Raw genomic sequence first — 24,197 nt, forward strand, 5'->3', positions numbered from 1 at the left:
CCCATCACCCCTGCTTCCACCTCTCTCTTTCCTTCCATCCTTCTCGGTCCTCTCTCCTTCCACTCTCCCACTCTCCTCCATCCCTTCGTGTGCCTCATGATAATCCTTCACACTTTTTTCATGCCAAATTCACCTGGAGGGGTTGGTGGGTGGGAGGAGTCGTCTTGCTGTGTTAGTCTTGAATATAATTACTTATTTTTCTCATTATTCCTGCCACCGCCAAGAGGGAAGTGATCTGCTGTTTTATAGAGCTGAGTTTCGATCTCAGGCAAAGGCAGGGAACAATCTGATCGTTTGAATTTTGTTAAACAGACCAGTGATCTTTCATAGGGCTCGATCAGCATGTCAAAAAAATTCTTCAAAAAAACTCCCCAAGTCCTGCATGAGACAGCTCTTTCATGTATTCATTATTAACGATGGGTATTAGCGCCGTGGTGGTGACAGGTAAAGGTCTGTGGCATGTAGGACTGCTGTGCCTCAGGGAACGGGCTGTCAGATCTGTGCCCAAAGTTGACCACATACACGCACAAAATAGATTAGACATTTCTCATAGCTCTCCAGTTCGACCAAATATCTCCTGAACTGGATAATTAGACACATCTCTTACCCATCCAGTTCGACCACATACATCCTGAACTGAATAATTTTGTCTGAAGATTGCAAGAATTAATTGGAAAAAAAAATAAAGCATCATTGTACAGAAAGGGGTAGCTTAGAGAACAGATAGACTTACCTCAGTCACAGCCATCCTTAAAAAAGAAGAAAAAATCTAATGAAATAGAAATAATAGTAATAAACTGCTCCTGTAGGCTGATTGCCGTTGCTTTCCCTGTATACACGGATTGATGTGATTTCCTCTTTCATTCTCTTCTATCACTATCATCCATCACAATCCCTCAGTTCGTTTCTATACTTATTATTATCAACCCTCTTTCATCCACATCCGCCCCTTTTTCGTTCCGTCTTCCTTCGAATGCCTCTGTCTGTCATATTCTTTCATTCTATTCTAACCCTCTTCATGTACTTCATTATTTATTCAGTATTATATTTTTATTCACCTCTGTTCTTTAATTCACTCATTCTTCGAGTAACTGCTATCCGTTCTTCATTCTCTTCAAACCCTCCATTCTCTTCTCCTCTTTCATTCACCTCTATCACCCGTACAGTACATTCACTCCCATACCTCTTGCGTCAGCTTCTGCTGTTTCTCTCATTCACTGTCTCTCTAATTCGTTTTTCATTCACTTTATTCTTTCATTTACTTCTGTCCCTCCCTATTCACTTCTGTCTCGTTTTCATCCACTTCTGTCCATTTGTTGACACCTCAGCAGGTGAGGTTTGTATTGTATGTGAATAATGTCATTAGTCTTGTAATGTTGCAAGCCTGTTTTTAATTTCTTTCGCACCTTCATTCACATCCCTGACTAACCGTTATTCATTTCTCTTCTTTCATTCACATCTATCGTTTGATTCGCTTTCATCCTGCCATATTCATTTCTTTTATTCATTGCTATCCATTCATTTACCTACGTCCCACTTTTTTTCTCATCTATCCCTTCATTCAATTCTGTCCCGTCCTGATTCACTTCTGTTTCTTCTGCATTCACTTCCTTCCTCTTCCTCATCTTCTGTACATCATTATTTTCTTTATCTTTCTCTCTGTCGTTCCCATTCTCTTTTGCAGTCAGTTTTTCTCTCCTTCATCACTCAATCTTTCCTTCCCCTTTCACTTCTCTTTTCCTTTCTCCCATCCTTAACACTCCTGTCCCTTTCTTCCTCATCACTCCTTTCTTTCTTCTTTCCTTTCGCCTAAATTTCTTCTTCCCTCCTGCACCACTTAATTTCTCTCTTCTTTCCTCACCGTTCCATGTTTTTAGCCTCCTAAGTTTCTCCCCGTCTCCAAAACCACCCACTTCTTTCCTCCCTCTTTTGTCACTGTTCTGCGTCACCTGAACTTCTCCATCCGTCCATACCTGCCTCCTTCCGCCGTTCCTCACTCCCTCCCTCCTAAGTCTCTCCTTTCTTCCTCCCCGTCTCTATCCACATTTTCTTTCTTCCTTTCAGCACTTCTTACCTCCTAACCCTTTCCTTCCATCCATCCTTGACCGCGACGTAAGTTAAGCCTCTGCACTTCCTTCTCTCCTTCCTTCCTTCCTTCACCAGTCCTGCCGTCACCACTCGTTCCTAAACCTCTTCTTCCTTCCCTCCATATCACCATCCTTCTTTCCCTGTCTCCTTCCTTCCTTGCCCGCCTCTTTCCATCCATCGCCACTGTGTCCTTCCTTAGATTCTCCTGCCCGTCCTCGTCACATTCTTCCCTTCCTTCCATCCTTCCTTCCTTGGCCACACACCTTCTTTCCTCCATCTCTCACCTGTCCTAAGCTTCTTTCCCTCCATATCTACTTATGCCCTCCTTTCCATCTTTATCTCCTCCATTTTCACCACTTCTTCCATCCCTACTTCCTTCCCTCTTTACCTCCTCCTCCTCCTCCATTCTCTTCACTTTCATCCCTACATCCTTCCCTCCTTTCTTCTTCCCTCACCCTGCTAAGCCTCGCCCCCGCCCCCCCATGTGGCGGCAGCGGCGGTGGTGGGATAAGGATCACTATAAACCAGACTGGGATGAAGGCATTGTGGGGGCATCAGGAAGCATCAGACCTCCTTATTGTTGGGCACTGGGGAGAGATAGGGCCAAGTAGGGGAGCTTTGGGGAGATATGGGAATTTACGGAGGAGTTTGGGCGAGTAGGGGAGCTTTAGGGACATACGGATAAGTAGGGAGGAGCTTTAGGGAGATATGGGCAAGTAGGGAGGAGCTTTAGGGAGATATGGGCGAGGAGTGGGGGAGCTTTGGGATATGGGCAAGTAGGAGGGAGGTTTGCGGAGCTACAGGCAAGTAGAGGAGCTTTGAGCGAGTAGGGGAGCTTTGGAGAGATACGGCCATGTAGGGGAGCTTTGGGTGAGATATGAGCAAGTAGGGAGGGAGCTTTGGGGAGATATGGGCAAGTATGGGGGGAGATATGGGCAGGTATGGGGGTTCTTTGGGGAGATGTGGGAGAATATGAGGGGAGCTTTGGGGAGATATGGGCAAGAATGGGGGGGGTCTTTGGGGAGATACGGCCAGGTAGGGGAGCTTTGGGGAGACGTGGGCAAATAGGGGAGTGCTTTGGGGAGACAAGGGCAAATAGGGGAGAGCTTTGGGCAGATACGGGCATATAGGAGAAAGCCTGAGAGAGTTTGGGTTACGTGGAGTGAGCTGGGGAGAGAAAGGGTTAGGATGGAGTGGTCTGGAGTGAGTTCGCCCAAGTTTGGAATGCTTGTAGTGAGTTTAGGAGAGTTGAAAGTAAATCTGGATGAGTTTGAGTAGATTTGGAGTGAATTTGGGAAGATTTGGATGGGTTTGGGAAGATCTTGAGTGATTTTGGGAAGATTTGGATGAGTTTGGGAAGATTTAGAGTGAGTTTGGGAAGATCTGAAGTGAATTTGGGAAGATTTGGGTGAGTTTTTGTAGATTTTGAGTGAAGTGGGAAAATCTGGATGAGTTTGGAGAGATCTGGAGTGAATTTGGGAAGATTTGGGTGAGTTTGGAAAGGTTTGGAGTGAATCTGAGTGAGTTTGGTAAAATTTGGAGGGAATTTAAGTCGTTTTCGTGATCTGCTTGCTTTAGTAGTTTGAGGAGATTTACGATGAATTTAACAGCGTTTTTGTATCATGAAGCGAATATATAAGTGAGTTCGTGTAGAGCTTGAATAAATTTGGGTGATTTTGGGGAGCTTTGGAGTGAGTATGATTGAGTTTAATATTACCTGGAGTGAAGATGGGCGATTCAGATGAGACTTTGAGTGCAGGTGGGCGAATTTGGGGTGATTTGGAGCGAACTGGGACGAGTCTGGGGAGAGTTTGAGTGAATTTGGGCGAGTCTAGAGAGAGTTGGAGTGTTTTAGGGCAGATTGGGAAGGGAAAATTTGGGTGGGTTTGGAGAGACGCTGTGACTTTTGGGGTGATTTTAGTTAGACGTGGATTGAATTGGGTGAATCTGAGATGACGGGGTGAATTTAGGATGAGTCTGAGGGTAGTGGGGGTGGCTTTGTGGGATCTAAGGAAAGGAAGAGGGGCTTAGGGAGGCTTAGGCCGATGTTGGCTTCGGGTAAGGAAGCTCCCTAACACCTTTTCCTAAGCGAGTTAATTTGTTTATTATACCGTACTGTCTTCTGTGTTACATAAATCCTTCTAATATCGCCATGTTTTTCATAAATAACGTACAAAAGGGTATTAACCGGCCATAACCAGAAAAAAATCACTGAGGAGGAGGCATTAGGGAGCTTCCTTAGCTGACATTCCTTAGTATGAATGAATAGGTGATGGCTTATTGGCTTAGGGTGACCTGGAGTGAAGATAGGCAAGTATGAGTAAGTTTGGGGTGATTTCAGGTGATTTGGGGTGAATTTGAGAAAATCGGGAGTGAATGTGGGCGAGATTGGGAGATTTAGAGTGAATTAGTGTGAGTATGGGGACGCGACGAGTGAAATAGGGTGAGTGTGGAGGGTCTGGGCAAGCTTAGGGAGTGTCGTAGGATGTGTGAGTAAGCAGGAGTGACTTTGGGAGACTTGGAGTGAACATGGGTAGATTTGGGAGACGTGGAGGGAAATTGGGTGGATTTGAGTGACGTGGAGTGAATATGGGAGGGTTTGGGAGACAGGAAATGAATGTGGGAGGGTTTGTGAGAAAGAGAGTGAATATGGGAGGGTTTGGGAGACAGAGAGTGAAAATGGGAGGGTTTGGGAGACAGGGAGTGAATATGGAAGGGTTTGGGAGACAGGGAGTGAATATGGGAGGGTTTGGGAGAAAGGGAGTGAATATGGGAGGGTTTGGGAGACAGAGAGCGAAAATGGGAGGGTTTGGGAGACAGGGAGTGAATATGGAAGGGTTTGGGAGACAGGGAGTGAATATGGGAGGGTTTGGGAGACAGGGAGTGACTATGGGAGAGTTTGGGAGACACAGAGTGAATATGGGAGGGTTTAGGAGACATGGAGTGAATATGGGAGGGTTTGGGAGACATGGAGTGAATATGGGAGGGTTTTGGGAGACATGGAGTGAACATGGAAGGGTTTGGGAGACAGGGAGTGAATATGGGAGGGTTTGGGAGACAGGGAATGAATATGGGAGGGTTTGGGAGACAGGGAGTGAATATGGGAGGGTTTGGGAGACATGGAGTGAATATGGGAGGGTGTGGGAGGCATGGAGTGAATGTGGGACAGTTTTAGGAGACTTTGAGCGAATATTGGAGGGTTTGGGAGACACGGAGTGAATATGGGAGGGTTTGTGAGAAAGGGAGTGAATATGGGAGGGTTTGTGAGAAAGGGAGTGAATATGGGAGGGTTTGTGAGAAAGGGAGTGAATATGGGAGGGTTTGGGAGACAGGGAGCGAATACTGGTGGGTTTGGGAGTCGTGGAGTGAATATGGGAGGGTTTGGGAGACAGGGAGTGAATATGGGAGGGTTTGGGAGACAGGGAGTGAATATGGGAGAGTTTGGGAGACATGGAGTGAATATGGGAGAGTTTGGGAGACAAGGAGTGAATATGGGAGAGTTTGGGAGACAGGGAGTGAATATGGGTGGGTTTGGGAGACAGGGAGTGAATATGGGAGAGTTTGGGAGACATAGAGTGAATATGGGAGGGTACTAGGAAGGTTTAGAAGTTTGAGGTAAATATATGTTGGGTAGGGAACTGGGCTGAATTTACTGAAGTGTGAGAAGTATGTAAATTTGGGGAAGAGAAATACGTATGAGCGAATTTGGTCATAGTGAATAAATAAGAGTGAGATTAGAAGAGCTGAGACAAGTGTTGGGAACTGGGGTGGAGTTGAGGGTGAGCTGTGTTGACTGAGAAGGCGGGAGGATGAGTGAGTGAGGAGGGGGTAGGGAGAGGGAGTGGGGAGAAGGTAGGGATGGGGAGGAGATATATAAGGAGGGGAATGAGGGGTAGTGTAAGGGATAGGGAGTGAGGAAATTGTCGGATGAGAGAGAGAGAGGGGGGGGGGAAGAGGGAGAGAAGAGTTGGAGGGGGTAAAATGAAGAAAGGAGAGGAAGATAGGGAGAGGGATGGAAGGGGAAGAGGTAATGTGAGGTAGGAATAGGAAGTGGGAGGGAGGAGGAGGAGGGAGTAGGGTGAGTGGGAGGGATTTAAGGTGATCAGGGAGATACCAGAGGAACCAGGGTGAGTTTTTGATGGAGGATGTGTGTGGGGAGAGTGGAGGCTTGGTGTGGTGAGTGGGGATGAGAGGGAAGTGAGTGGGGTGGGTGGAGGCTTGATGGTGAGTGGTAATGAGAGGGAATGCAATTGGGGAGGGGGGAGGAATGGTGTGGGGATTGGTGATGAGAGGGGAAGTGTGTGGGGAGGGTGGAGGCTTGACAGTGAGTGGGGATGAGAGGGAAGTAAGTGGGGAGGGTGGAGGCTTGATGGTGAGTGGGAATTAGAGGGGAAGTGAGTGGGGAGGGTGGAGGCATGGTTTGGTGAGTGGGGATGAGAGGGAAGTGAATGGGGAAGGTGGAGGCTTGATGGTGAGTGGGAATTAGAGGGAAGTGAGTGGGGAGGGTGGAGACTTGGTGTGGAGAGTGAGGATGAGAGGGAAGTGAATGGGGAAGGTGGAGGCATGGTGTGGGGATTGGTGATGAGAGGGGAAGTGAGTGGGGAGGGTGGAGGTTTGGTGGTGAGTGGGGATGAGACGGGCAGTGAGTGGGGATGAGACGGGCAGTGAGTGGGGAGGGTGGAGGCATGGTGTGTTTGAATGAAGGGCGTAGAATGTGAGTGGGAGTGGCAAGAACTGGAGAGAGAGAGAGAGAGAGAATGAAAAGAAATGAAAGGACTGGTAATTGTGATCTGTGAGGTGCACTGAGAAAGAAGTGAGAGGATGAAAGGATAAGAGAAGAGGAAGGAGGGATAAGAGAGAGAAATAAGGGGAAGAGGAAAAGAGTAGTGAAAGGAAGAGTGAGTGACAGGAGTGAGGAAGAAGGAATGAAACAGTGAGAGGAAGAAAGATAAAAGATAAGAGTGAGAGGAAGAAAGGATGAGAGAGAGAGAGAGAGAGAGGATGAAGGAAAGAGAGAGAGAGGAGTGAGAGAAAAAAAGGATGAGAGAGACGAGTAAGAGACGATGGGGGTAAGAGAGAGGAGTGACAGGACGAGGAGAAAAGAGAGGAGTGGAGGAAGAGAGGATCAAACATGTGAGAGGAAAGGGAATGAGAGAGGAAGTCGGAGGAAGATGAATGCAAATGAGGTGAGAGGATGAGGGAGCGAGATGGAGAAGTGAAGAGGTGAGGGAGTGAGAGAGAGGAAGAGGAAATGAGTGAGAGAAGAAGGAAGGAGAGAGGCGTGAAAGAAAGACTAACGAGAATGGAGTAAGAAGTAGAGGGAGTGAAACATGAGTGAGAGGAAAAGAGAATGAGAGGGAGGAGTGAGAGAGAGAGAGAGAGAGAAAGAGAGAGAGAGAGAGGGAGAGGGAGGGAGGAGTGAGAGGAAGAGAGAATGGGAAAGAAGCTTGAAGAGGAGGAAATGTGAAAGAGAGAATGAGGGAGGAGTGAGAGAAAGAAGGAATGAGAGGGAGAGAGAATGAGAGGAAAGCGAGAAGAGTAAATGTAAGAGGAAAGGGAGATGAGAGGACGAGGGACTGCGAGAAAGGAATAGGAGAAGGAAGGAAAGTTAAGTGAATGGTAGAAATTAAAAGACAGGTGTAAGAATGAGAGGACAGAAATGAGAGAATGAAGTTGAAGTGAGAGGGATAGGCTGGAAGGGAAGACGTGTGAAAGAGAGCGAGATGGAAGGAGAATGGAAGCAGAAGAAAATGGAATAATATTGAGAGGAAGATGAATGAGAGATAATAGGAAGGGCGACAAGTGTGAAAAAGAGTGAGTGCGAGTTAATTGAGAAAATGACAGGGCGGTGATAAGGGGATAACAAAGAGATTCGAAAGGGAGTGAAAATTTTGTGTGAATGATGATAATGGAAGGAAATGAGAGAGATGGATGGTGATTTGGGAGAGAGAGAGAGAGAGATCAGGAAGTAGAGCGAGGGAGGGAATAATAAGACAGAAGACTGAAAGGAAGAGGAGTAAGGAAAACTAGTGGGAGATGCGATGATGGAACGACTGAGATGAAGTGGGAGGAGAAATGGAAATTAAGAGGTGATGGAAGGAGTGGGAAGAAGAGAGAGGAAAGGAGAGGGAAGTAGTAGGGCAGAAGATTGTGAGAGGGGAGGAGAAGGAAATGAGAGGAAAGGAGTATGGTGAGAGAGAAGGAGAGGGAAATAGGAGGGGAGGTGATGGAAAGAGTAGGAAGTGAGAGGGAAGTTCATGGAAGGAGTATGGAGAGAGAGAGAGAAGGGGAAGGGGAAAGTGGAGGGATGGAGGGAGAATGAGTGATAGGGCAGAAGGATGGGAGTGAAGGAAGTTAAGGGGGAGGTCAGGTGGATGGAAATGGAGGGGAGAGTGGGGAAGGAATGATAGGACAAAATATTAGGAGAGAGAGAGAGGGATAGAGGAAGGCAAGGATTGGGAAGGGAGAAGATGGTAATGGTGGGGAGGGAGAGAGACGGAAAAGGAAGTGAGAGTAAGGGGATGTGGCAGAGGACGAGCGAAGAGGGAAGGAGCGGTAAGTGAGAGTGGAGGAGAGGGAAGAAGAGGGAATGAATGGGAGAGGAGAGAGAAGCGAGAGGGTAGGAAAGGAGAAGGAAGTAACAATGGGGTGTGGGAGGAGAAGGGCGAAGCGAACGGTAAATGAGAGAGAGAGAGAGAGAGATTCAGGTGTGGGAGGGGCGAGGTAGCAAACTCAGACACACTCCTTAATCTTCAGGGTCAACGGGTCTTGGCCGTGTGGGTGTGCGTACAGGTGTGTGTGGGGGGGTTACATATAGGTGTGTGTATGTGTGGGTGTACAAGTGTGTTGCGAGGAGGAGGAGGAGGATGTACATGTGTGTATGTGGCTGTGGCTGTGTGTACAGGTATGAGGTGTATAGTGTGTGTGCTGGGTGTGCAGGTGCGTATGTGGGTGTGGGTGTACGTACAGGTATGAGATGCACAGATGTGTGTGAATGTGTACAGGTGTGTGGGTATTAATAAGATGTTCACTTTCTATAATAACTGAAGATTATGGACATCATTCGCAATTATGTAATATATCTCTTTCTTTACATCTGGTTAATTATATTGGATTACTTGCTGATTAATTACCTCATAATCATTGTCCATCAGATAAATGGCAGTGCATCAAACAATAAAGACAAGGTCCATTACTCTTGGGTAATATTCCCATATTCATTACTTATTCATTTCATGAATAAGTAATGAATATGGCAGTATTCATTACAAGCTGCATTGCATGTAATTTAGTGTACATTATATGCTATTACTAACCCCACCTGCCTCATTATTAATTCCATCTACCCCACCACACAGGCTGCTCAACGCTAACCGAATCCGCTGTCTTCGTAAGGACGCCTTCTCGGACCTGCGCAGTCTCAACCTGCTGTAAGTACACTACATTGTGATTTATTTAGTACATTTTTCATTCTCTTTATTAATACCATTCTTTGTTATCTTGTGGCCCATCTTGCATTTGTCATTTCATTTGCTCAGGCTACTCCCGATATTCATGTAATTCATAGTACAGTATATTTGTTATATTTGTTAGTCTTCTCTGCCTTTTTTATCTTATTTATTTATTTTTTCCTAGGTGAACCCTTGATGAGCCTTTATATATATTTTTTTATGCAGGGTTGATAGGCCATTTAAGTTTTATAGTATTGCTCATAAACTGATTGATGCTTACTACATAGTCTCATAATGTGCTGTGGTCATGGTAGTTTTGTATTTTTGTGATGTGTTCTGTAATATACCCTTCTCTCTTTTTATTCTGTTGAAATTATTATTTTTTTTGTAATGGCTGTACTATCACTCTGCTTTAGTCGTTCTCTGTATTATACCTCGAATTTGTATTTAAAATTTGAGGATCTTTGTAATACCGACTGTCCTATGCAGCTGTTGGGGTGGGAGGCGCTCGCGCACTCTCTCTCTCTCTCTCTCTCTCTCTCTCTCTCTCTCTCTCCCTCCCCCCCTTCCCCTCCTTTTCCATGCTGCCCTCCCACTCTCGCCCCTTCACTTCCTTTTATAATTCTTTAGTCGATGTGATGTTTGCTCTCTCTCTCTCTCTCTCTCTCTCTCTCTCTCTCTCTCTCTCTCTCTCTCATATGGCATTTTATTTTTCCTGTTAAACTTTTTTTTACATTCACCCTTCCCACTCTTCCTACTTTCGTTCTCATATTTGGCTTTATGTCCAATCCTACTTTTTTTTTTTTTTCCTCGTGATCATTTTGTTTGGTTTGTATTCTGTAGTCTTCCTTTCCCCCCTTTTCACCTCTTCCATTTCCCACACATTCTTCTCTTTTGCATTTCTCCTTCCATCTCATCCCTTTCCTTCTGTCCGCCTTCTTTCCTTCCCCTCCTTCCTGTCCTTCCTTCCCACACACACCCACACTACTCTGCCACTCCCACACTCTCACGGATCCTCTCCTTCTCTCTTTCTCCATCCCTTTTGTCTCCTTCCCCTTCCCTCCTTTTCCTCTTACCTCCATTCCCTTCCTTTTCCTTCCCTCCTTTTCCTCGTATCTTATTCCCTCCCTTAATTCCTCTTCCTTCCATCTTCTATTCTCTTTCTTCGTTCCATTCCTTCTCCTCCCTCCCTCTGTCTTCCTCTCTTCTTCCTTCCCTTCCGTTTCCTTTCCTCCTCCTCCTCCTCCCTCCCTTCTGTTTCCTTTCCTCCTTCTCCTCCCTCCCTTCCATTTCCATTCCTCTTTCTCCTTCTCCCTCCCTTTTCCTTTCCTCCTTCTCCTCTTCCTTCCTTTCCTCCTTCTCCTCTTCCTTCCTTCTCCTTCCCTTTCCTTCCCTCTTTCTCCTTTCTTCTTCCTTTTGCCCCGTTCCCTCACAGCAACTCAGTCATCACTATCTTCTTTCCCTCCTTCCCTCTCCACCATGTCACGTACACTTCCTCTTTCTTGTCTCCTCTCAGTTTTTGTACCCTCCTTACCTTCATCGTCTCCTCCCCTCTCCTATTTTCTCTCCCTTCTCTTCTTACCCTTCCTTCTCTTCCCCCCTCTGTACCTTTTTCCTCTCTTCTCACTTCCTTCTAATTTCTTCTCTTCCTTCCTTCTCTTTCTTTCTGCTCCCCCTTCCTCCTCTTGTTCTCTTGTCTCACGTCTTTCTTTTTTCACTTGCATCTCTTCTATCCTTTTCCCACTATTTTCTTCATTTTCCACTCCTCTCTCTTCTTTTCGCTTCTGTTTTTCCTCCTTCCTTCTCTTCTCTTCTTTTTTCACTTCTTCCTTCTCTCTTCTGTTCCTATTCTCTCCCTTCCTTTCCTTTCCATCCCCTCCCATCCTTCCTTTCCCATTCCTTCCCTCCCCTCCCCTCCCATCTCATCCCATCCCATCCCTTGTCATCTCTCCTCTTTTTCTCTTCACTTCTCTTCCCTTTTCATCTCGTGTCTTCACTCTTCGCCTCTCTTCTGTTCTCCCTTCCCTTCCCTTCCCCTCCTTTTCCTTTCCTTCTCTTCTTCGCTACATCATCTTTTCTTTGCTCCCATTTCTTCTTTTGCTTCTTTCCTCTTCTACTATCCCTCCCTTCGTCTTGTCCCCCCTTGTTTTACTTTGTCTCCCACTCCTGCCCCCTCCCCCCCTTCCTACGCACTTCTTGGTCCTTCTGTCTCCCTTCTTCACCGCCCCTCCCCCCCTCTTTTCCCTCCTCCTCTCCATTCTACCGCCGTGTTTCCCTCCCTCCATTTGTGACGCATTTTCTCACTCTACATCGTCTCATTTCCCCTCCCTTCCTTCCTCCCTCCTGTCCTCTCCCCGCATAGCTATTTTTTTTTTCTCCTTCCTTCTCCCCCTTCTTCCCCCTTTCCCCCCCCTCCTCCATTCCTCCCTTCCTCCCTCCCTCCATCCCGCGTCTAGATGGAGGGAGTGCATTAGAGAACCATTGGTGTTATTTGGACCGACAATTGTGTTACTCCATTCTTTCCTCACCCTTTGTCTCTCACGGCGGGACGACAGAGAGAGAGAGAGAGATGAAGAGAAGGGAGGTTACAAGTTGAAGAGGAAAGGGGGAAGGCTGAAGATGGGGAAGAGAGGGGAAGGAGAGGGAAGGAAAGAAAAGGTTGCATCTCGTTCGGTTACTCTGCCTCTCTTCCTTCATCCTTTCTCCAGACGATTTCCTTCAGCTTAGGGGAGACTCACTAAACTGACGTGAGTTACATATAGTCTTCATAAATTCCTTCACAACTTGAGATTTTTCTTAACTTAAATAAAAGCGTTTGGTGGTGGATTGGTTGAGATAAAAAGGAAATTGGAGGGACTGAGAGGCTAGTAGCGGCTTGTGAGAGGGGGAGGAGAGAGAGAGAGCAGAAAAGAGAGATACTGATAAAGTGGGAGAGGTGGGAAGGAATGCGTTACAAAAGAAAGAAGGGTGGAGATAGAAGGATTGGAGGATGGAAGGAGAGGAAGAGTTGGAAGAAGTAGTGAAGAAGGGAGGGAGAAGGAGGTAATGGGGGAATCCGGGGAGGAGGGAGGGAAGAGGATGAAGCAGGATGGATGAGGGTGGAGGAAACAAGGACGGAGGTGCGAGGGAGGAGGAAGGGAGGAGCAGGGGAAGGGAGGGGATGAAAGAGTGAGTCAGGGATTTGTAAAAGGAATTGGAAGGAGAGCAAATTGAGGAGGTTGAAAGGAGAGGGAAGAGGAAGTGGGCGGGGGGAGAGGGGGTGGCCGTGAAGGGAAGAGGGGGAAGGAGAATTGCGAGGTGGTGGGTAGGGGAAGGGGTGGACAGAGGAGGTGGATATGGATAAGAGAAAAAGGATAGGGGAGAAGAGATGAGTAGGGAGAGAAGGGGTAGGGGAGAGGGGGTGGGTAGGGGGAAAGAGGGGAGAGGAGGTGGAGAGGGGGAAGGGGGAGAGAAGATCAGATAGGGAGGAAATGGGAAATGGATGGCGAGAGGAGTTTAGTGTGGAGGGGAATGAGGGATGGGGACGGGAGAAGACGGAAGGGAGAGAGAGAGAGAGAGAGATGGTTTTTACGTAATTAGAGAGAGAGGGGGGAGAGAGAGAAAGACGGTTTTTACGCAGAGAAAGAGAGAGAGAGAGAGAGTTTAACGTAGTTGCATAAATTCATTCAACCATGAAAAGTGGACAGCAGGAGAGAGGGAGGGAGAACCGAGTAGAACAAAGGGGGAACAGAAGTGCTTGAAAGAAAAGAGGAAATGAGAGGGAAGTGGAGGAAACGGCAGAGAAAGACCCGGAAAAAGTGAAGGAGGAAGAGGAAGAAGAGCCAGGAGAGGGAGGAAGTAATGTTGGTAATTGTGGTAGTGGTGGTGGTCTGTTGAGCCATTGATCGTGTGTGTGTGTGTGTGTGTGTGTGTGTGTGTGTGTGTGTGTGTGTGTGTGTGGCCAGTTGGATAAAGGATTGAGCAACTAATCACGTGGTCCCGCGTTCTGATCCCACCATCTGCAGTGAATAATGTTAAAAATTGAATACCATTAATTCGGTCGTGGTTGGGATTGAACAACTGTAACATTTTATACCAGCTAGCACCAGACGATTTTATTTAGCTGATTGAGTATGGGAATCTGAGAGTGTATACCCCTTCAATACGGTGACGTGTTTTGTATTTTATGCCTGCTGGTACCAGATGGTACTGTTGAACACGTGAAGGAGTGAGCGAGTTAATGAAGGACATAATCTATAAGCCATCCAGTTTGAAAGGCTTCTCGTAATCTGTATAAAGTCGTTTAGAGGCAGTAAGAATGAAATAAGTAAGACGCCACTACATTGAAAAGGCTAAAAGGGGTTCTCGCAGCCAGATAAAACCTTGTAGCTTTTGCTAGAATAATATAAATAATTGAAAGTTAGCATGACAAAAGACGCCTTTGATAGCCACACCCACCCCATACGTATTCACGACACTAGCACATCCCAGATGGTGTCTTTTGTCTTTGGGACACACGCCTCAGAATCATGCACACCACACGCACGCTCATAAAACTCAGCAGTTACTACTTATCCGAGTTTATCCTTCAAGAACTGACTCATTCAGTGGCTCCATAACTCACACGGTTTCACCACTCCTGTGGGTGCCGCAGAAACACCATTCATGTGTTCCACAAGGCCCACCGATATGTTGGAAAAACAAAAAAAACTTTTCAGTCCTGCCCTGCGATAACTGCTTTGCATGTTATTCATTCTACCACAGTCGTCTTACTGACGAGAATAATATTAGTACCCCAATCGTAAATATTATAACATAGTATGTCTCTGTCAGTACGGGCAATGGGTAATTGTGGCCAATTGGTGATACTTCAGCATGTGTGACGCTGTATGTCGCTTTGTGTGTGGACTGCTAGACCTTGGCTACGGATAAATAAAAGTATGTGTGTGTGTGTGTGTGTGTGTGTGTGTGTGTGTGTGTGTGTGAGAGAGAGAGAGGGGGGGGGTCTCATTAGCTTGGTTTGTTGGGTATTGTGGCGATGATGGTGGTAGCTGTCATGCTGGAGGTGGTAATGGGGTGGTAGTAGTGTGGTGGTAATTGTGGTAGTTGTGAGGGTGGTCGTTAGGCATGGTGATGGGAGTAGTGATAATGGTAATGGCGGTAGTTTGGTGGTATCTGTGTAGCAGTGATGAGGTGGTTATGGCATTAGAGTACTGACTGGTTCTTATCTTGTACACCCTTTGCCACTACCTGCTGAAGTCTCCTGTGTTGCGGAAACGGCTCAGTCAGCGTTGCAAATGGTTATCCTTCATCATTTCTTTCTTCCCATTTTTTTTTTTTTTTTTTTTTCAGTAGCCCAGGTGTTTGCTCCCCTCACTCGAACTGTACAGTCCTTCCAGCACACAAGATACTGCCATATAATGTTAAGGGACAGCAGCACACAGGCGTATCCGTACAATCGAGAACAATAATTCGTCTAACATTTCACTACCTCTGCTTCTCAGTTTCCTCCGGTGGCTAATATTCCATTCGTTCGTTCGTTTAAAGATTCCCTGCACCTATAGTGCAGGCCGGGCCATACATTAGCCCGGTCAGTGGGGTATGGGCTAGTTAAAAAAAACAGTAAGGGTTATTGAGAGTAGCTTAAAATATACCATAACTGAGAACTAGAAGGTGTCGAATGCTGGGTGAACTTTTGTAGCTGACTGTAGGTTCATGAAGAGTAGTAGTAAGTATTGTAGTGATGTGTTTTAAGTAGTGGTGTGCATCGTTACTCTGAACATAGGCAGTGAACCCGTCTCTGATGTTAATTATCCACCCTTGGGCCACCAGACGTCCCAGCACACTTCACATACCACCGCTTGGACACTTACACCTTCAGTCTCTCATGATACGATTGGAGCATTACATTCAGGAGGGATATAATGGTATTAGTGGGAATATTTAACCATCTGTACCCGGTGACGTATATTGTATGACGTCTTACTATTGACAGTTATACTACACCTTGGAAGAATCTCTGGTTGTTGAAGAGTTGTCAAAGGCTGTATCCGCACTACCAGTATTGGAAAAGTCTCCTATGAACTGAACTAAATCGCCTAGAGATAGCAAGAAAAATAAAAATAAAACTTCTCTGGCCAAAGGGGTTAAAGTGAACAAAATCGTGTTCAGCATACCGTAGCCTATAAAGTAAATTACACCATGGAACTGAAAGGGTTAATGGAGAGAGAGTCTGACTTCTAGGAAAGGTCAGTTAAGCTTACTGAAATCGTGTTACAGTGACGTGAGAGAGAGACAGACAGACAGAGAGACGTACCGGTAATGTTAATGACGGAGGCTCGGAGAATCGGTGAAAACTTTTAACGAAATTCCAATTCTTCGACTATGTCTTGAAAAGCGATGAGTATTAAACTGGGTGCCTTGTGATCATGCAGCCACTCCTCTGATGTTGGCAGTGTTGGTTGTGGGAATTGTGAAGTTGGTGGTCATGGCAGTGTAGCCGTGAAAGTCGGTTTGGCGGAAGTTTGGATGGAAGCAGTAATAAGTTAGTTACACGCGTATTAAAGGACTGCAGTTATCAAAGTATGGCTGAAGTTAGGATGGAAATAATAATAGATTAGCTCAAGCAAATTAAAGCTGCCGTACTGCAATTGGACAAGTAGTTTAAGGTAGAAGTTATGATAAATTAGTTCACGCACATCGAAAACTCAGGTAATGTGAAAATTGCAGTTTGCCATTCTATATAGGTCCACCACTGGACAGGATTTTCTCTTGCAGAGAGAGTGGGATGGCCAGAAATTACCCTCCCCATGTTGGCCAAGTACGAATCGGAAAGCGGTGTATATAAAATGATCAAAGCTTGTGAGAATCGAGATTTTAATGTTGTACTGGCTTTGTGTGTGTGTGCATCAGAGTCTGGATGGTGCTGGAGAGGGATGCCTTCACGCTGTGGCACTGATATAATCAGACATCTCCGCTGATCATTTTTACAGAATTTCAACCCCCCCCCCTCCTTATCCCACGAAAGGAGGATGGTGGACTGCAGAAGGGCAGGGTCAGCCTGCAATCCATCGAGTTCACGTTCAGATGCGACTGGGACCACACCCTTAACAACAGTGTGTGTATACGTCATGGTAATGAACTAGCGGGCTTTGAGTGTGTGTTTGCATATAAAGGCTAGCTCTGGCAGCACCCACTAACCCACCCACCCTAGTATTGTGTCATCTGGTCGGAGTGTGTTCTTTACAACCAGATGATGTAATTCTCTTCAGGAGAGAGAGATTTTATGGAAAAACTTTCGAATGCTGTATCTAACGCCACCAGGCAGAAAGCCCATACTGAGATGTAAAATATTGCACGGAGATGAGAATTAAAAAAAAAAAAAAGTTACTGAAATGAAGGGGTAAAATTATCTGTCGTGGCCAGCTTGGTTCGAACTCTGGCTATCGCAGAACAGAAGGCGACCACGGTACCACTGAGTCGCCATTTTATTTTTTTGTGTGTGTGTGTCCGACTCTGGGTAAAGGCTTCAGGGCCTATTTCTCGGGGACAGTGACTTATCCCAAGGCCCAGTAGTCCTCCTACACCTCTGCATGTCACCACTTCGGCGCCAACACCCACCGTCCATATTGAATATATGCTAAGGCTGCCTCATACAGGACTGGTGTATTGATATTAGCGGGGGTATTTTTACGACATGTCGGCGGGTCTTCTGGTAGGTCAGGAAAGTCTGCTTTTTATGAAATTCAAATCCTTAAACTGTTCCCTTCCCCAGCCGGGATTCGAAGCTGGTTCAGCTAGGACTGCAGGCCGTCTCTCTACCGATCCAGCCACCACCTCCCCGCCAAATGGATCTGTAAAGTTAATATTTTTTTGCCCGCCGCACGAAGTCATTTATAGTTTATTCTAGCTGTCTTCAGACGATTATAACCATCTTGGAATGACAAGTTGTAGTGAAGAGGAATTGAAGACCGTATTATTTTGATCCCCGCATTCTAAAAATCTACCCTGATCTAAATACCTTTGTCAAAAAAATAAATAAATAAATCACGAGTGAGCAGATGATGTGCTGTAACTTGCCTCTTACCTTATACATTTCTCATGGTTTAAAGACCTGTAAGATAGTACAAGAGCACGCACAGAATGCATATCCCCGCCAGGGCAGCAACTTCCCCCTTTCATTTTCTTTTTAATGGCCTTAACCCTGACCTTTGACTTTCTCCGCCCAAAACATAATCACCTGTTCTTCTGATGGTTCTCATTTATGATACCAAATTTGGTACAGTTCCGTCCAGTAGTGTTTTCATAATGCTGCCGACAGACAGACAGAAACCCGGGCAAAAACATAACCTTCTATGCGGAAGTAAAATGACGTTCTCGGGGTGAATGGGTTAATGCTAAATTATAACTGTCCTCGATTTATTATGCTAGATTTTTTGCGTTAACTTTAACGTCTAGTTCATCCATAATTCAGTATATCAATGTTTCTCTCTCTCTCTCTCTCTCTCTCTCTCTCTCTCTCTCTCTCTCATTAACTCCTCAAGAAATAAATCCCCATTTTTCCTTCCTCCCCTCCTCATTATCCCTTCCTGTCTCCATCTGTTGCTTCCCCCCCCCCTCTCTCTCCTCTCTTGTATTCGCTTCCCCCTTTTTTTCTCACTTTTTTCCTCTCTTTTGTTGGTTTCTCGTTTCTCCCCTGTCCATTTTCTCTTCCTATTTTTCCCGTCAGTTCCTTTTTATTCCCGTCCTCATTTCCTCTTCCCCATTCCTTCCCTCCCTCCTTCTTTTTCCCTTTTCTTTTCTTCCCTCTTCATTTCCTCTCCCTCTTCATTTTCTTCTTTTTTCCTCCTATGTTCTTGCGCCCTCTTATCATCATTTCTCTCCATTTTTCATTCCTCTTATCTCCATATTCCATGATTTCACTTTTTTCTGTCATTTACTTTCTTGCTGTGCCCATTCATTACGCTTTATTTTTCTCATTTTCTTCGTTTCTTTTCCAGTTTGCTTAAATTCGTGTATATGTTAGAGTCATTTTCCCAGTTACCCGTATTCTTCTTTTCCTGTCCCGTTTTGCCATCCTGTTCTGTCCCTTCCATCGTCTTTTCTTCCTCCTGCTCCTTCCATATTAAACAATTTTCAGCAGCAGGGCTAACTGGAAATAGCAAGCGGAAGTACAAGCTAGTTGCATTATCGCTCGAGTCCCGAGAGCGAAGTCTTGTATAAGCCATGTCGTGTGCAGTGAATTCTTTGTTGTGCACAGATCTAAGGTTTTGTAGCCCCTTAGAAAATGTTATCCTGTAGCATATAAAGGACTACCTTGCACCTCTTGTCACTTTTCCAAACCACCTCATGCGGTAGCGACACGGATATATGATTTTTTTTTTTTTTATTTGACAATCTCTAGTGGGTTGAGATTGTGATAAGCTCATAATTACCCCATTTTGAAGTCCTGTTCCAGTGATACAATGGTTTCGTCGATACTCTTGTATATAAAGACGTTTGTTGTGTTGCCTGGACCCTTTTTATAGGTTAGTACGACCTTGGGGTTAACCTGAGCTTGTCAACCACTAAGACAGTGACACACCGTTAGCTGAGGAAGATTCATTTGACACCTCAGTCAACAAGGCTGATCCACAATTGCAGCCTGTAATACACGAACTAATGAACGGATGGAAAGCTCTCTTTCTGGCGCATCCACCAAAGGCCCTAAACTTCATCTTCGAAAATTAGGTTTTGTTTATAACTACAACACATACCAGTTTATGCATGGATATTTTAGTAACGGGTCTGCCCACATGAAGTCCCTCAAACTAAATAGATAATCCCAAAACAGAGACGTGGTATGCTTCCATTCTGGCGGTCAGGTCTTTCACTCCACATCTCCTGACACAGCTACAGTAGTTCGGCTATGATCTTATCATTGTGGCAGGAGTACAGATCATTGTTTTCCTGACATGAGTGTGGCTGTGGTGTCTCAAGACTTATCTAAGATGAGGGACCTTGTAGTCGGTTTGTGTCTCCTGATGCAGTTGGTACTCCCCTATGGCAACATTGTCGCGGTTATGAGCCATGATGAGTCAGGGCTTAGAGGTGTCTTTGAGATTAGATTCAGTGGTGGTCATTTCTTCATTCAGTGTATATTCAGGAGGCGCTAGGGTGTTGTTTCGGCCAGCATCAAAGGTTCAGAAGCAACTGAGTTCTCCTGTAGTGGACTGTTCAGGAGCTCCCTTTGGTGGGCAGCATCCTTTTTGCTTCAGGTTCTGCTTAAAGAGGGAGACTACTCTAGAGGTGCTGGTGGGTGGCTTCTAGTCCCTTAAGCACCGAGGATGTCTTCGCTGCTGGTGGCAGAGGCAGAGGGCATGGGAAAAAGGTGGGAGGGTCTGTGAAGAGGACTCTGACGGTTGCTGCCTCGCTGGTGCCTTTTATTCCTGTGATCACTGGAGGCTGCCGATTCTCATCGGTGCCTTTGCCACCATCCAGGTGCCCATGTATTGTTATCTGTCTGCCCAGCGCAGGTGTCTTGCTGGATAATCCGTCGAAAATCGGCTCGGCCAGGTGTCGCAGTCTCATCTCCTTTTAGTTTGGTCGTCATTATCTGATTTTCTTTTTCAATTCCCTGCGATGCACTACATTTTTCTCTTGCCAGCATTTTATTCTCTTTCTCTTTTCTCTCTTCTTCCCTACCCACAACTTTGCCCATTTCATTCTCTTTTCTTTTCTCTGCCCACCTCTTTATTCTCTTCCTCGCTCTCCTTTCTCTCTTCCTCCTTTCTCACTTCCTCGCTCTCTTCCGTCTTTCTCACTTCTTTCTCTCCTCCTCACTCTCTTCCTCCTTTCTCTCTTCCTCGCTCTCTTCCTCCTTTCTCTCTTTCTCGCTCTCTTCCTTCTTTCTCTCTTCCTCGCTCTCTTCCTCCTTTCTCTCTTCTTCGCTGTCTTCCTTTTTTTCTCTCTCTCTCTTCCTCACCCTCACTTCGCCCCCCTCTTTTTCTCCTATCGTCTTTCCTTTCTCATTCCTCCTCCTCCTCCTCCTCCTCCTCCTCCTCCTCCTCCTCCTCCCCCTAGATTTTTCTACCCATCCAAACCATCTCATAACTCCTTCACTGTTTTTTCCCAATTATGTATTCACTCTCCCTCCATCCCTCTTTCCGTCCCTCCCTCCCTCTCTTCTTTCTTCCCTTCCTTCCTTCCTTCCTTCCTTCTTTCCTTCCTTCCTTCCTTCCCTCCCTTCCTTTCTCCCCTCCCTTCCCTTGCCTTCGTTACAAGATGGTAGGATTAGGTGGACGTAGGTATGAAAGATTTGAGAGAAAGTTGGAGTGAAGGAAATGGAAGGAAGGATAGGTAGACGAAAATTTATAGTAGTAGCACTAGTAGTAATAGTAGTAGTAGTAGTAGTAGCAGTAACTGCAGTGGTAGAAAGCAGGAATATGAGGAAAGGGGGAGGAAATGGAAGAGTAGATTGATGGATAATAGTGGTCGTAGTAGTAGTAATGGTGGTTGTAGTAATTTTATCATTCGTAGTAATAACTGTTGTAAAAGAAACCAGTGAGTAGATACTCTGAGTATTATGAATGTGTGTGTGTGTGTGTGTGTGTGTGTTTTGGCTTGGCATGGCTTGGGATGTCCTTGAGTGTTATGTGTGATACCAGAAGCAGGGATATACGTGACTAGGGTCCACATCGATCACTGACAGGATTATGAACCTCTCTCTCTCTCTCTCTCTCTCTCTCTCTCATATAATAATAAAGACTGCGGCCTTAACAGATTTCCTCCCCACGTCAAATTTGTTAAAGGAGGATAGGGCCCAGAACACCGAGGATATTCACAGGCTGGTTGTTCAGGTCGTTGTGGCGGCGTGGGAGAGCAGGTATGATGATTACGGGTCAGAGGTCAACAACACAGCGGCGCACTTTGCATAACCCCTCCTGAACACTGTAACCGGGAATTAGGGAAGGTGTGTGTTTGTGTGTGTGTGTGTGAGAGAGAGAGAGAGAGAGAGAGGGAAGATTGCTAGTTCTTTATCACCTGTGTGGGTTTGCGCCTGTTACTTCAGACACGGTGCTGTTTCAGTCCATTCCCTGCGAAATACCTACTCTGCATATCATTTCTCCTTTCAGACCCGTGAGAAACCTGTTGTACAGCATCAGCAATGTTAAAAACGTTCACGATCCGCGAGAATAGAGTTTCGTGTGCAATTTCAACTTCCAACTGACGATTTATTGAGCTTCAAGATAATCACGGAGTCAGAGGGATAACCACACCGCCAATACTTCCATTACACCCATACTCTTTCATTCACCGTGCCATTTCACAGATCATAATTTTCAGATAAGCCTTCCACCCTTCCGACCCTCTGTTTTGATCCCCTTCTTCCTACTGTCTGCTATTTCTCCCACTTTCTCGTACCGCCCGCCTTCATTTCCCCAGCTGTTTATCCCCCACCGTGTCTTTTTTTTCCTTTCCAAACCCCCCTTCACTATTTCAGTCCCTTCCTCCAATTTATTTAACTTCCACCACACGCCATTTCGTCCACATTTTTCGCCTCCTCCCACTCATTATACCGCCCGCTTCACCGTATCGCCTTTTTCCCACCGCCCCACTGCTTCCTCCATCTATAGACCATTAAATCTGCTTCCCCCCCTTCTCTCTCTCTCTCTCTCTCTCTCTCTCTCTCTCTCTCTCTCTCGTGTGTGTGTGTGTGTGTGTGTGTGTGTGTGTGTGTGTGTGTGTGTGTGTGTGAATTTGCTGAGTCATCGTGCAGCTACTGAAACACTGCACTGAATGAGCGGATAGGGATGTGAGTTGGTGGGTGAGTGGCTGATTGGGTCTGGGAAATTAAATCTATGTGGGAAATATCGGTCCATCGGGGAAATATCGGTCCATGGGGAAATGGGTCCAGGTGGAAACAGGTCTGTGGGAATAATTGGTCCATGTGTGGATTCAGAGTTTTCCCGTAAGGAGAAATTAGTTCCACAGGGGAAGATAGGTCCAGAGTAATCATTATGTCCATGGGGGAAATACAGGCTCGTTGGGAAATTATGACCATATGTGAAAGTTAGTAAGTTTGGGAACAGGCTGGGGGAAAGGGAAGATAAATGGGTAAGGGGTCGGTCCTCAGGTGGTGTTGCCGGAGACGGGGTTACGTGCAGGTGTCACTAATTTGCCTACCCACATCCCCCCGCCCCCGCCCCCCCCCCTCAATAACTGCCCCATTGCCCGTCCTCCTACGCTTCACTGTTACATCCGCTTTACAATTTCGCTTCTCTACCCTCCTTTCTCAGTCCCCACTCCCGTACCACTCCGTCCACTTCGCATCCCCTCCCTCCCCTGCTATTCCTATCCTCTCCACTACCCCACCCCTTTTCTTTATCCCCACATCCCTACCGTTACGTCCACTCCCCTCTTGACTTTTTCTAGATTCCACTGTTTATCCAGACGATGTTCCTACCTCCACTCTTCCATCTATTCCTCAATTCCACCAACTCCCTCCACCTGGCAGTCTAGTTCGGGGTCTGTCATTTCTCAGGCAGGTCCATACATCAGCGTCCAACTCTTGACAATTGCTAGCCGGTCCATTGAGTTATTGGTTCTCGCGGAGCCTTTGTACACGCGGATATGTTTCCTGACCCTCATTTGATATTCCATTTGATTTGACTCCACTTGTTTACGTTGCCTTTGTGTACCAGGGGAGGAGGAGGGTTATGTGTTTGTGTCTGTGCTTGTTTGTGGATGTTGTATTGTGTGTTTGTTGTCTTCTTTTTTCTGCATTGTGTGGCTGGAGTGTATTCTTACGCAGTCATTTGTACTCCGTTTGTTTGCGTTATCTTTGTGTGCTGGGGAATGTTATGTTCTGTGCTTATTGTCTCGGTTTTATTCTGTTTTGTCTTCTATTGTTCTTGTTTTATCAGTTGTTTTCTGCTTTGGCGTTAGTTTTTATTAGACAGTCGTTTCACTGCTCCAGTTGTACACGTTTCGTCTGTGTGTGTGTGTGTGTGTGTGTGTGTGTGTGTGTGTGTGTGTGTGTGTGTGTGTGTGTGTGGATTTGTAGTATTTTGTTAATCTAGAGTTTGTTGGGTTTTCCATCTATCCATTCATCCATCATCCAATTCTACATTGCCCCATGAGGAGCGTAGGAGCCCGGGGCTAGGCAATTGGTCCCGACATTTAAGCTGTTGGGTTTTACTGGACGTTTTTACGTTTCCTTTGTGGATTTGTATGGATGTTGTGGTACGTGTATGTTGTCTCATTTTCTTTGTATCTTGTTTGCCTATAATTTATGTCATACCGCCTGTTGATATTGCTGGGCTGGTTTTTATGTGTTTGTCGCCTCGGTCTCATTGTGTCCTGCTTGTCGGGAATTATTTTCTTCGTATTATGAGAGACTTAGTTCATGAAAGTGACGCGTGCATCCATTTCTCTGGTGATCTTCTTCTTCTTCTTCTTCTTCTTCTTCTTGCGTAAAAAAATAATTTTTGTTATATTTAAAGTAAACCATCGCCACGCCAATACTGGCCAGTCTACAACGTCATCTCCACAGGGTGTATTACTTATGCCCTGACACCTCATTCTAGACCATTTTTTTTTTTTTTTTTTTTTTTATGTGCCCGACTCTGGGCATAGGCTTCACAGCCTGTTATCAAGGCCCAGCAGTCCTCCTACATACCATACACCTCTACATGTCAC

General features: G+C 45.9%; 1 protein-coding gene across 1 annotated transcript in view; it reads left to right on the forward strand.

Annotated features, from left to right (window-relative positions):
- sli (slit guidance ligand) overlaps positions 1-24,197 on the forward strand; it is a 545,686-nt gene that overhangs the window by 181,763 nt on the left and 339,726 nt on the right. The window contains 1 exon segment of the mRNA XM_080286150.1: positions 9,447-9,518. Within this exon segment, the coding sequence (XP_080142276.1) occupies positions 9,447-9,518 (72 nt within the window).

Source organism: Coenobita brevimanus, chromosome 110 (genome assembly GCF_032717465.1).
Source record: "Coenobita brevimanus isolate Jiangsu-jjx chromosome 110, ASM3271746v2, whole genome shotgun sequence".
In the NCBI taxonomy this organism is placed as follows: domain Eukaryota; kingdom Metazoa; phylum Arthropoda; class Malacostraca; order Decapoda; family Coenobitidae; genus Coenobita; species Coenobita brevimanus.